Here is a 14,041-nt window from a genome sequence, read left to right as displayed (position 1 = left end):
CCTTTGCTCCACTGTCTCTTTGGCAAGTACAGTATATTCTGCTTAGGGAAGAAGAACAAAACTGCTGACAATTGTCAAGGTGTGGTTTCACCAAGGCCCTGCATAATTGTAGTAAAACATCCTTACTCCTGGTACTCAAATCCTCTCGCAATAAAGCCCGACATACCATTTACTGTCCTCATTGTTTGCTCTACCTGCGTGTTGGCTCTCAGTACCTTGTACTCAAGGGCACTTAGCTCTCTTTGGACATCAACATTTTCCATCTGTTGTCATTTAAAAAATAGTCTACTGTTTTCTGCACTACAATGGATAACCTCACGTTTTTCCGCATGACATTCCATCTCCAGTGCTCTTGCCCACTATAGAGCTGTTTCCATTGAAGAAAGGATGGAGAAAATGTAATTTAATAGAGGGTTTTTTTAAATAATGAAGGTATGGTAGTATGATAAAGAAAGGCTATTTACTTAATCTGTGGTTGAGGAGTTATTAATTTAAAATTAAAATAAGATTGAAAGGTGAGTGAGAGATGAAATTTGAAAAAACTGCAGACGTTGGAAATTTGAAACTAATACAGAAAAAGCTGGAAACACTCAATGAAACAGGCAACATCAGAAAGAGAAACAGAGTTAATATTTCAGGATAAAGACCATTTGTAAGACGAAAGGGAGATATAAAAATAGAGCACCAAATATTGATGTATTGGGAGAAGCTGCAGAATTTAATGAAAAAAATTGAAACAAGGAAAGACAATGATTAGTTTTCCATTGATTTAGTTAAGAGACGATTTGCCATATGTTTACATTCTCTGCTTAGCTCTCAGGGTCTCACATTTATCTTCAACTTTCCATTATTCACAGTAGAGAGGAGCTGCCCATCTGCTTTGCAAAACAGTGTAGATTCTACTGTGATACAAGTCCTACATTTGTCCTGTAGGTATCAGCATACTGTATATTTGATTGAGGTCAAGCAATGCTATCTCCTTGACCTAGATACTTCCATGGGGATATAGGTAACAAAGCAGCAACTCTTTGATGCTGAACAAGTTTTAAAAATATTTTTATTCATGGGGTGTGGGTGACACTGGTTAGACCAGCATATACTGTACTGACCATCTCTGATTATCTTTAAATCAAGATAATTGCTGATTTCTGGGGGCAGTTAAATGTCACAGACAATGTTGTGGGTCTAGATTCTTATGGAAGCCAGTCTAGATACAAACAGCAGATTTAATTTCTCCGATAGAAATTAGTGTACCAGTCAGAATTTAACAACCAAAGCTCTATTTGCAATTGTGGGATTTGGACCCAGGACTTTGGATGATTAGTTTAGATCAACAAACAATCTGCTGGAGGAACTCAATGGGTCAAGCAGCATCTGAGAGGGGAAAGGAACTGTCGATGTTTCGGGTTGAAATCCTGCATCTTCCGTCTCTTGTGTTCCATTAGAGCTTAGATCTCTGGATTGCTGGTCCGGTGGTTTACCCATCCTGCCACTGCACCCCAAATTCATTGACACTGTCTCAACATTTTCCTTTCATCACTGGAGCCTGAGTTTGAATATAGCCAAGATAAAGAAAAGAATTTCTCTCTGGTACCTGCAAGATCTACAAAGTAAATTAGTTTAGCACACTTATAATTTATTTTGTTGTGTGGGTAAAACTGTCTCAGATTAAGATCAAACCACTATTAATTCACTATTCTTGTTTAGAGAAGCCACAAGAAATAGAGTTAGGGAATCAAGATGTCTCACAGGCATTTGCTTTGAGTTAAACTTACAACTTATATTTCTAACGTTACTTATATTTCTAATATGACTGAACATGTTTATTTTCCAGGGGAAAATTTAGACTGTGAGAACTGTGAAGCCCTCGAAGAAATCTTCAAGCGGATACAGTTTACGATGATTAATTTGGAATGGGCAAAGCTGGATGAAGATGTAAGGGTATCAATAGTTTCTGTTGATATGTTGGTTCCACTGTTTGTGACCATCATTAGCAAATCCACCACTGGGGAGTAAAATGGATATATAATGCTGCCATTGCTTGATCGCAGAATGTAAAATTTCTTCCAAGCTACACCTCATTTGAACAATTATGCAGATTACTTTTATTCCACAAATCAACATTAGAAACTAAGGGACAACCCAGGCTGAATTTATTTTCCCTTCTGGGCAATAAAGCCGTGAGTGTGGCTGGAGAGAACTTCCATCTATTCAAAAGGCCTAACGGTGCTTTGAGCACAGTTTCTGGGCTCAGCTTCATTAACAATTTGACCTTAGAACTCAGGCAAATGCCTTCCTGCACTCATGGGCTCCTGCAACATCCTGCTCTTCTCTTGTGGGCTCCTAGCAATGTCCTCAGCAGTTCCTGGGGGCTCCTGGCAATATCGTCGCCTGTTATTGGGTGCTGTTGGCAATGTCTTCCTCCGTTCCTGTGGACACCTGACAATATTCTTCCCAGATCCTATGGGTTCCTGCAATCTCCTCGCCTGCTCCTGTGGACTCTTGGACTCTCTTGCTCTTGTGATTCACAGTCTGTCCTTGGGCAGGTTTGAGAGATAGATGCCACTACAGGTGGCAGTCAGAGAATGTTGCCTGCCTCAATAACCTGTTGCTGAATCTCAATGTAGATTCAACAAGAAACAAAGTTATGTGGGTCTTCACATGGGTAATTCCAAAGTCAAAAGTCAAAGTCGAGTTTATTGCCATATGCACAAGTGCATGTATGCACAGGTGTAATGAAAAACTTACTTGCAGCAGCATCACAGGTACATAGCATCAGATATTGTCCAGCAGTTTTAACACATGCTTCTTGTCTGCAACTATTTTCTTTTTTGTCATCAGCCAACCACTAGAGGGATTTGACAACAATACAATCACAACATCTTTCAAAAGAATTCCATTCTCTTAAATATCTTCTTCCTTCAATGTGGATGAAAACACAGATACATAACATATATTCAAGTTCAATCTATCTGGTGGTCTCCTTGCTTGCTGTGAATAACACGCCTCAGCTTGTGCTCCTTCACTATATTAGTCTCAGTAGGCAAGTAAGTTCTGGTTCTGGCAAAACCTCATCTGGCTCACTGGACGACTGCAAGGTATGATGCCTTATCTGGTCTTGATGGTGCTTTATTACATAATTGTCATTCAGATGAACCACAAATGAAATGTGTGTAGAACTCTCAAAGACGTGTCCCAACAACCAACTTTTTGTGTAAAGTCTCCTCCAGGTACAGGGTGAGCTACTTCAAAATGGTGCTCATGAGCTCTGTTTCATATGTCTGGAACACACAGTAACCCTAAGCTCCTAGTTCATCAGATCAAAGCGTGTTCTGATATGTCTACCCATCAGTAACCTGGCAAGTGTCTGTCATGCAGTCCAGGGTGATGTATTTTGTTATGAAATAAGAAACAGGCAATTTCTGGACCAATTCTACCTTGTGCCTTTTTCACTCTACATTTCACGGTCTGAACAGTCCATTCTGCTAATGCTTGGAGGTATGGAATTGTGTGCATACTTCTTTCCGAAGAATTTGGCAAATTTGTCAGGAATGAAGATTCTTCCATTTTCTGTCACAAATAACTCAGAGAAATGCACCAGGCCCTTTGGCCCACCATGTCCATGCTAACTTTCAAACACCCATCTTTACTACACCTAACTCTGGAAGACATGTTAATCAAAGCTCATTCTCAACTGAAGAGTTATGGATGAGATACTGAAGTATCCATAGAAACTGCTTCTATCCACTTGGAATTTGAATTTACTATCATCATTTTTCCCATAAGTAGATTTGCAAATTCCACATCCATCTTTTACCACAGTTTGTTCAGTTAAGGCCAGAGGTTGAGAAGATCTACTGGTGCATTCTTGCAATATTCTTGATATTGATGACATTTCTTTATAGTGTCCTCCCCCTTGTCTATTCCTAGACACCAGACAAAACTCTGACAAATTGCTTAATACAAAATACCCCAGAGTGACCTTTGTGCAGCTGCTTCAGAATAGCTGCTTTTCCTTATGTTGGAACAGCTCCTGTGGACTCCCAAAGAACCACAGCACTCTGAATGCTTAATTTGTACTTTTTCCTGTAATATGGTGCCAGCATATCATCTTCATGTTCTCCTTCCCGTCTTGGCTGGACGCGTCTGTACATCTACGAGGCGGTAGGATCATGCTTTATCATGGTAGCAAGTTATTGAGTTGTTGCAGGGGTACGGTCCACGTATCCCAAGAATGGCACAATCTCATCCAGTGTATCCACATTCTGATTATACTGTCCACTCTTGTACTTCAGAACACAAGCTATATGTATTGATTGCTTATGCCATCTCTGCACTTTAAACCATGGGAGGTATCCCTTTGACTTCACCAAAAATATTCTGCAGAGGCTTATGGTCCATGAAGCTCATAAAGTTCTACCATACAATGACTTGAGGAACTTTGTCTTTCTATAGATAATAACTGAGCATTTGTCCAGTGTGTATATTGTTTATCTGGTGTGGAAGGGGATCTAGATGCAAAACCAATCAGAGACTCATCATCTTCTATGCAACGTGACAAACTTACAACAGTGCTGTAAGGTGATGTATCACCGGACAGTAGCAACGAATTTGCTGGATCGTAATGAACAGGAAACTGTGGAGTTAGCAGCAATTGCTTCAATTCCCAGAACAGAGCTTCTTTGTCCATTTCCAACTTGTCTGATGAATTAACGATTCCTGTAGAGATTTAAACTTTGCTTATAGATGGCAAGAATGGTCCAAAATAGTTAAGATGTCCTGAACAGGCCTTCAACTCTGTCAGGTTGGTTGGACTGTGTATTTGCCATTTTTGTTCACCTCCTCATCAGGGTGAAGTCTTTTAGCATGTATCTAATAAATAAGGAGGATTACTTCTGACACAGTAAAGACATCTGTTTTAGTGCAAGTGTAATCCTTCTACTTGGAATCTGCAAAATACTCTTCGGAGATTCTCCTTGTGTTCCTGCTCCCAAGACATCACCTGGATAGCTATGACAGCTGGCAGGCGTTGGATCAAGCCATAAAACTATCCACACACCTGGAACAGATACTATCCAAAATGGAAGCCTATTGGAATTTCCAGATAATATTTATCTTGGAGTACTGCTTTGAACCTTTGTTTGATTCGATCTGCTGATAAGCCTGTGACAGGTTAAGGTTTATGATGATCTGTCCTTCTTCCAGTTGAGCAAACAAATTATCAATCAGAGTTGAGGGGTGTCTGTCTGCCTTTGTTTCTTTGTTGATACCCTGTAATCTCCACAGTTCCTAGTGGTGTCATCTACCTTCAGTACAGGAAGGAGTGGAGCAACCTACTCAGAAAACTCAATCCATTTAATAACACCTGCTTCCTCTGGTCCCTTCAGCTCTTCCCAATCTTGTTTCACACTTTCAGGTACAGGCTGTGCATTGTCGAACCAAGGTGTAGCATCTTCCTTCAAGCGTCTTAGATTTCATACCTTGAAGTCACAAAACACCTCAGTGTATTTGTCAAATACAAGTGATACAGACAATTTGTTCATGTTCTTAAACTCTCCCTAATCTAGTTTTACCTTTGATGGATAGATCCAGCCTCTCAAATTGGATCCTTGCCCTGGAATGATTGCAAGAGGGAGCTTTGCTTCACTGTCACTGCTTCTCACTCTAACCTCACACATCCCCAATCACCTTGATCCTTTCCTCAGTGTAGGTACCAAGAAAGGGAAATGACTCCTTAAATTCACTACACCATCTGTCAATGTTGCTTAAATTCCTGCTCACACACCACCAAGACTGCAGTGCCAGTGTCATGTTCCACTGACACTCTCTTTCCTTCAGTATATCCTGATGTTTGGAAATGTTCAGTAGAACTCTGACAACATGAGCAGAGCATGTGATTCATATACGTCACTGCATTTTTCACCTAGTTTATGCATATCATACCTTTTACTATCCTTTCCAATTGACCTTACGCTGCTCTGTTGCTTGAGTTTGTCATGGTTTGCTTTTCTTTGAAGCAAACTGTTGATAAATGCCCCTTGGTACAACAGACCCCTTGTGGCTGCATTCATTAGTTCAATGTCACATGCTGCCACGTTAACATCTCTCCTACAAGTGGGTCTTCTCTTGCCCAAAGATCTCATGTCCATCTTATTAGCACTCTGGGCCTTTGCTGTAAATCCCATGTTTCTTTGACCATTGTCTCCACTCTCTGGGAAATATCAAATGCCTGTTTGAAATTCAGCTTCTTCTCACTGAGTAGCCTCCTTTGAGGACACACATCTTGGATTCTACAAACTGTGTGACCCTCCAACATTTTCAAACTTTAAGACTATACTTGCAATTTTTGCTTTTCGATGACTGTACTTGCAGTTTTCAGCATTCTGTCTCCAATCTGCCACAAAGCCTGCAATAGTTTGACTTGAATACTGAGTCCTGTTGTTAAACTTGCACTTTCGCCTCATTGGAACTGGGGTTGGGGCACTCCAGTGATTCAGCTACCTTAACCATCTCTTCAAATATCTTGTCTCCTGGTTTGGCTGGAGACATATTCAATCCATGATTCCACTGAACTTCTGAGAGTATCCAGGGAATGTGGTCATTTTGACTTGCATCAATATAACTCATGTTAGCACAAAAATCCTGAATGAGTGAAGTGCAGCTTGGTATCAGTGAACCACACTGGTCCACAGCTGCAGAGAAAAATAATCTGAAAATTTCATACAAGGAAAATCAAGATATCCCATGTGATCATCCTGATAATCTTCTTTCATCTTCTGTCACCAATTATTATTACAAAACTATTCTGTCTACTCAAACCGAATGAAACCACATTTAAAGGCCAGAAGCTTTAACATAGTTGGTGTTGGTTTATTATTATCACTTGTACCGAGGTACAGTAAAAAACTTGTCTTGCCTACCGTTCGTACAGATCAATTCATTCCACAGTGCATTGAGGTAGAATAGGGTAAAAACAGTAACAGAATACAGAGTAAAGTGTCACAGCTACAGGGAAGTGCATTGCAGGTAGACAATGAGGTGCAAGATCAAACAAGGTAGATTGTGAGGTCAAGAATCCATCTCATCATATAAGGGAACCGTTCAAAAGTCTTATCACAGTGGGATAGAAGCTGTCCTTGAGCCTGGTGGTATGTGCCATCAGGCTCCTGTATCTTCTGCCTGATGGGAGAGGAGAGAAGAGAGAATGACCTGGGTGGGTGGGGTCTTTGATTATGCTGGCTGCTTCACCAAGGCAGTGAGAGGTATAGACAGAGTCCATAGAGGGGAGACTGGTTTCTGTGATGTGCTGTGCTGTGTCAACAACTCTCTGCGGTTTTTTGCAGTCCTGGGCAGATCAGTTGCCATACCAAGCCGTGATGCATCCAGGTAGGATGCTTTCTATGGTACATCGATAAAAGTCATAGAGTCATACAACATAGAAATAAGCCCTTCAGCCCACCATGTCTATGCCAACCATCATACCTGTCCATACTAATTCCACTTGCCTGCATTAATTTCATATCCCTCTTTGCCTTGCTCATTCAAGTATCTATCCAGATATCCTCTTAAATGTTGTTACATGTACCTCTAAGTGTGAAACCAGAGAAACTAGAGAAAATTGAACAATAGAATCACAATAGCTTTTAAAATCACCTTCAGGATATCGTACAGTTGAAGGCAACCCTAGGTATTTTGATATTGGTATTGGTTTATTATTGTCACTTGTACCAAGGTACAATGAAAAGCTTGTCTTGCATACTGTTTGTACAGATCAATCCATTACACAGTGCATTGAGGTAGTACAGGATAAAAACAATAACGGAATACAGAGTAAAGTGTCACAGCTACAGAGGACGTGCATTGCAGTTATACAATAAGGTGCAAGGTCAAATAAGGTAGATTGTGAGGTCAAGAGTCCATCTCATCATATAAGGAAATTGTTCAATAGTTTATTACAGTGGGATAGAAGCTGTCCTTGAGCCTGGTGGTATGTGCCCTCAAGCTCTTGTAACCCACGATCTGCAGTAATATTCCACAGGTCCATTCCACACCTGCAGTAGTTTGGATCTCACTGCCAGCACTGATATTGGTATGCAGAAGTAATGTCAGGAGAGGCTAGAATGAAGAATACCAAAAACTTTCTTGTGGGACTCATGAAACCTTTCCTGCTCTTACACAAAGAAGGATGAAAATTCACCTTCTTAGATCCAGGTAGCTCCTAACTGATCTTTGCCTGGAGGAAGCTTCATGGCAGTTTGCCAACTCCTCCCAAAAGTGAAGTCATAGTCGAGGCTGAGGACCTTGAATGACATGTTCAAAGAAGGACATTGTCAGTTTTGAGCAGGTGGTTTAGTCACCCATTCAGAAGGCTGAGTTCTGAGAAAAGGTAAATAAGCTGGGACATTTTAACAAACAGCCTACTCCAGTTTATTCCAAGCCAGTAGGGTTCAATTTGCAGCCCCCCACCCCCCCCCCCCCCAATTCCAACCTCCCACTTGTCATTTCCATTAATTGAAATATGTTAACTCAGACCAGGTCAAAGAGGGCAGTGCTGTTGGGCTATGCCTTTACATTCCCTACCACAGGGAAAAACAACTTTCAATTTTACGTTCCCACAAGGAAAAGTACGGTTTATCAGATGAAAAGCATTTAGCAGTCTATATCTCTGATTAACGTGACTTTTGTGATTTCAGGGGGCATCTGCTCTCTTTGATATGATGGAGTACTATGACTCAACACTCTGCCTCAGAATTTCCTTCAGCAAGAACATTGGAACAAGAGGCTGGAAGGCAGCAGCTCAGCTGATTCAGAAGGTAACAGCACTATATATTTCTCCTAGTTTGTGAAGCAGGTGAAATTCATGAACTATTTAGTAGAACATTTTTGCCAGCACCAAATGTTGTTTTATTTTTCATTTGTTTAAAAGGTAACCATGTTGGTCAACTGCATTCTCACGTCCTTTATCAGTTCCTGCTAAAATGTCTGCTTCCACGTACCACTCACCTCCCTCCTTCTCCCAACTCCATCCATTCCCCCTCCCTCACCCCCAGCTTCTTCTGCCAATCACCTCTCACCCCTCCTTGGTCCACCTGTCACCTACCGGCCCCCTCCCCCTATCCTCTTCATACCAGCTATCTACCCTCTCCACTTCCACTCCTGATGCAGGGTCTTGACCCAGTGATTGGAGGAAGGTATAAGGGGGATGTCAGGCGTAAGTTTTTTACACAGAGAGTGGTGGGTGCGTGGAACACACTGCCTGCAGAGGTTGTGGGGGCAGATACATTAGGGACAATTAAGAGAGATAGACACATGAATGATAGAAAAATAGGGGGCTATATGGGAGGGAAAGGTTAGATAAATCTTAGAGCAGGATAAAATGTTGGCACAACATTGTGGACCGAAGGGCCTGTACTGTGCTGTAATGTTCTACGTTCTATGTTCTATTAAAACTTCAACAATCCCTTTCCCCCCACAGATGCTGCTCAACCCACTGAGTTCCTCCAGCAATTTGTGTTTTTGTTCCAGGTTCCAACATCTGCAGTCTCTTGTGTTCCCACTCAAATTAATTTGGGGTCCAGTACCGATCAACCTGCACCATTGAAATCGACCTGATCAAAGTCACTGAAGATACCCCGTGTGACTACTTCTTTTGTCCTCGATGATCTCTCCTCTGGATTTTGGCTGATCCAACCCACCGCCTGCACTCAGAAACCGTGCTATTTCCTGTGGCTGCCCTCACTGCTGCATTGTACACACACGTAAGACAGAGTAGGCCACAAATGGTGACGAGGCTTCAGGTGCCAGAATCTGAGGCACTACCCTCCACCCCTGCCCACCACCAACACTGCTCTGTTGACCTTTGATAGTTTGCCATGGTCAAAGGCATTATCTGATATTCAGAGACATTTAAAAATAGTCTCAATGGATTTAAATAATTAAAAGGTATTAATTGTTTAAAAGATAATTGTAAAACATAAATAATAAATTTAGTTAAGAATGCATTAAACTCCTGCATATTAATTAAAAACATAAATATGACATGAAGGAAAGAAAAGTAAGTAAAAACTTAACCTAAACTAACCTTTTTAATGAAGGTCAGTGATCCCGGGGTCATCACTTGTACATTAGCTGAGGGGACAGATACAATCTAGTGTTATTAGCCTTGCACTCCAGAGGCCAAGACTGATGATCTGGAGATGTGAGTTTGAATCCCACAACAGTGATCAGAACATTAAAATATAGCTAATTAAAACAAATCTGAAATAAAAAGCTTATATTACAAATGATGGCTATGAAACCACTAGAATACTATCAAACTCCAGCTGGTTCATTAATGTCCTTAATGAAAAGAGGTCTGTCATCTTTACCTGATCTGGCCTAATTGTGACCAGCAGCAACCTGGCTTTCTCTTACCTACCCACTGGAAAGGCCCAGCAAGTCACTCAGTTCAGGAATAATTAGGGACAGGTAATAAATGCCGACACGAGACTGCAGACGCTGGAATCTGGAGCAATTAACAAACTGCTGGAGGAACTCAGTGGGTCAAGCAGCATCTGTGGGAGGAAAGGAACTGTCGAAGTTTCGGGATAAAACCCTGATGCGGAGTTCCTCCAGCAGATTGTTGCAATAAATGCCGATATGGACAATGATGCCCACATTCTGAAAATGAATGAAAGAAAATGCTCGACTATGCCAGCTTGCTAGATCCATCTGCTGACATTAACATCTTAAACAGACTTTTCTCAGTCTAGTTTCAGTCCATTTTGCTACCTTGGATAAACAGACTATTCTTACTTCCTCAGAGCAGCTGCTTGCAGGAGTTTGAGGCATCTGGAATCCCTTTGATGGAGGACACTGCCTCCTGTGTGGCACGTGGACTGAAATTTAACCATCATCTGAGGGTCTTACGCTTGGATAATGCCAGGTTGAGTGGCCGCTCACTGATGCTGTTAGGTAAGCTCTTCATTTCATCTGAGTGTCTTGCAGGGTAATCGGGCTGCTGTCAGATCGGGAAATATTGATCTGTTGCCAAAAAAAGTGTTTACCTGAGGATGGGTTTGGGATTCTGGTTGAATCGAAGATTATGCTCTAGACAGGCCTTTGATGTAGCAGTTCCTGATATTAATACTGAGTGCAAAACTAACCAATTGAGTTGTATGACTTGGGGGAGGATGCTGAGATGGGAAGATACATCACAGATATAGGGATATAAATCAAAGCTACATGGTTAAGATTAACTTCTTGCATTTTTATCATAAAAAATCAAACTCTTTGAATTCCAAATCAAATCATAAAAACAAATGGCTTTGTAAGATGTAAGGAGTAAGTAGAACATTAAGGAGTATAATTAACGTCAGCAGTGCACTATTTAATGTAGGCATGTAAAAATTATTGTGGTATTTTACTGCAATTGTTATCCTTTTGGTTAATGACTTCATTCGAATTATGCACGAAGAAATGTAATGTGACTATATTATGCAATAAACTAAAATGCCAGCCAAGGGTCAGTTTGTAGCATTCTCTCCTCAGTCACAAGGTTTGTCTGTTCAAGAGCTCAGCAAAATCTGAGCTGATACTTTGGGGCAACAATGAAGGTGTGCTACATTGTTAGAGGTGGCATCTTTCAGACAAGGTGTTAGATGGAAGCTTTGCCTGACTTCCCAAGTGGATGTCAAAGATACCATGGTGATATTTCAAAATAAGTGCAAGGGAGATATCCCTGGTGTCCTGGCCAATATTTATCCCTCAACTAATATCACAACAGTAAACGGATAGCTTACCAACATGCTGCAGTGCCTGTTTCAGTACATTACAGGTTTTAGTGCTAGTAACCTGTGGTGCAGTACAGAACACTGGAGATCTGTTGAATACAGTGGTGTTCTGTAACTTCCTGAGCAAAGAGACTGGATGGACTTCATATCTGGCCCCTCTTCTGTATGCCAGCCATAGCTGGTGCACTGAGAGCAGCTCCATTTATTTGAATGGGCTCCCTCACTTTCATTACAAAGATAACTCTATGTAAGTGTTTTGTTTACTTCTGTTTGTTTTTCTGTACCTTTAAGCATTAAATTAATTAACAAAAACATAATGTGTTTAACTTTTTTTAATAACTTAAATTTTTAATAATTTTAAGCAATTTCGGCTTCTTTAAAACTCGCTGATCATCAGAGCTGCCAAAGGCCATCAGGGTGGTGCTGGGAGCAAGGCCTTGGGTGCCTTTGTCTGGAAGCCTGGACGTCACTCATGGCCAACTTCTCCTGTGGGACAACTGCAGAACCAAAGCCTTGAGGTTGTAGAGAGCCACATGGCTACAAAAGATTGGTGCAGCAATGGGGGATTGGTCAATCCAAGCACACACCTGTACTACATCAATGCACTCTGTACTAACCCAATGTAACTGCACTGAGTAATGAATTGACCTGTACGATCAGTATGCAAGACAAGTTTTTCACTGTACCTCGGTACAAGTGACAATAATAAACCAATACCAATATTGCTTCATGTTTGCAAATTGGTTGCTGCATTTCTTGCATTGAAAAAATGACCATAGTCTTTTTGAGATCGCATTTGCTATTCACACATTTTGTACAGCTGAATCTGTTATTTTCCATTTGACTTCCCACAGTTTCTGCCCTGAAGATGAACCAAACGCTTCAGGAACTTTACTTGGCAGACAACAACCTGAACAGTGTTCAAGACTCCATGTACCTGCGAGATCTGTTGCAGGTGAATTATGCCATACGATTATTAGACCTTAAAAACAACTGTATCTTCAATACAGGTAAATACCAGTGGTGCTTTGTCAGATAAACCATAACAGCTCATAGAGTTGTAAAGACATAGAGTCAAGTAGCACAGAAACAGGCTCTTCGGCCCACCTGTAGTACCTATCTTTCTCTTTACTTGGTGTTGTGGCAGAGGGACCATAAATGTAGAGCCATGGTCTCATTTTCTGACACTGATGACAAATATTACAGTGATTAATCAAGATGTGCACCCCATACAACTCCCTCAGTGATGCACTGAGGTGCCAACGTATATTACCTGCTAAATTGCTGGAGTTGGGCTTAAACCTTCTGAGTCAGTGGTGAAAATCCTACTGCTGAGTCAAGACTGAAAATTGGTGCCTTCATTCTCATAGCGCTCTAAAGTTGCGTCCATGTACAGTGTCTACGTTCCACATTTTCCAGTGGGTTGCAATTCTGATGTGTATTTTTTATGGCACATTAGTTAATGAGCTTGTGTTAAGCTCCAGGAGCAATATGTACCTGCAATGCTTTATATCTCAAATTCTGGTGAAGCCTTGTAGCAGTTTTGTACATATGAACATTAAGAACCCTCATTTGAAGCTTTGATTAATAAAGCTGAACACATGTCTCTATTATATATGATAAGAAAAAATGAGCCAAAGTTTCAAATCACAGGGAAAAATTGTCCCCTGAAAGAATGGCTGTCCAACACTCTCTAGGCCAGTTAATAATAAACAAATCCCATTGCATTTTCAATGACAGTATCTACTTCTGCATCCACAGATAGTTCAGAAATGGATCAGATCATGTCATGCAAGATTGAAAAGTATATAGAGTTATGAGTAAGATACAGAGGTATGAAGGTTGATAAGTCAAATCTGTTTCTAGGACTGGAGGACATCTGTGAAGGTCTTAAAAGACAGAAGCAAGGACTGAAAACACTTATTCTTTGGAACAACAAGCTGACTCACAAAGGAATGAATCACTTAGCTGCCATTCTAGTAAGTTAACTGAGTCAACAACAGCAATAATATTGCAGTATATAGAACAGATATTGTAGGATTATTTAATGATTAAGGTGTTCGTTGTGGCATGAAGTTTGAACTCTCAAGTTTGCCTGATCTGAAACGCAATGTGATGGTATTCATATCATTTTGCCTTTTTGTGTCTCATTCTCGTAGATTAAGGAGATATTATGACTTTCTGATAGGTAGACAGTGAGTGGTGTTAAGTGAAGTAGTGAAGCCAATGGTTGCTACTTGCTTTAGTCAATGAAACATTTATAATGAATT

General features: G+C 40.8%; 1 protein-coding gene across 1 annotated transcript in view; it reads left to right on the top strand.

The window, feature by feature from the left end:
• Nucleotides 1–14,041, top strand: part of si:dkey-288a3.2 (protein phosphatase 1 regulatory subunit 37) — a 194,407-nt gene that overhangs the window by 46,902 nt on the left and 133,464 nt on the right. The window contains exons 2-6 of the mRNA XM_052018643.1: nt 1,835–1,935; nt 8,694–8,813; nt 10,803–10,953; nt 12,626–12,781; nt 13,638–13,750. Of these exons, the coding sequence (XP_051874603.1) occupies nt 1,835–1,935; nt 8,694–8,813; nt 10,803–10,953; nt 12,626–12,781; nt 13,638–13,750 (641 nt within the window). The remainder of the gene's footprint in view (nt 1–1,834; nt 1,936–8,693; nt 8,814–10,802; nt 10,954–12,625; nt 12,782–13,637; nt 13,751–14,041) is intronic.

Source organism: Pristis pectinata, chromosome 1 (assembly GCF_009764475.1).
Source record: "Pristis pectinata isolate sPriPec2 chromosome 1, sPriPec2.1.pri, whole genome shotgun sequence".
NCBI lineage: Eukaryota > Metazoa > Chordata > Chondrichthyes > Rhinopristiformes > Pristidae > Pristis > Pristis pectinata.
Note: the sequence above shows the minus strand (reverse complement) of the source record. Positions and strands in the feature narration are given on the sequence as shown.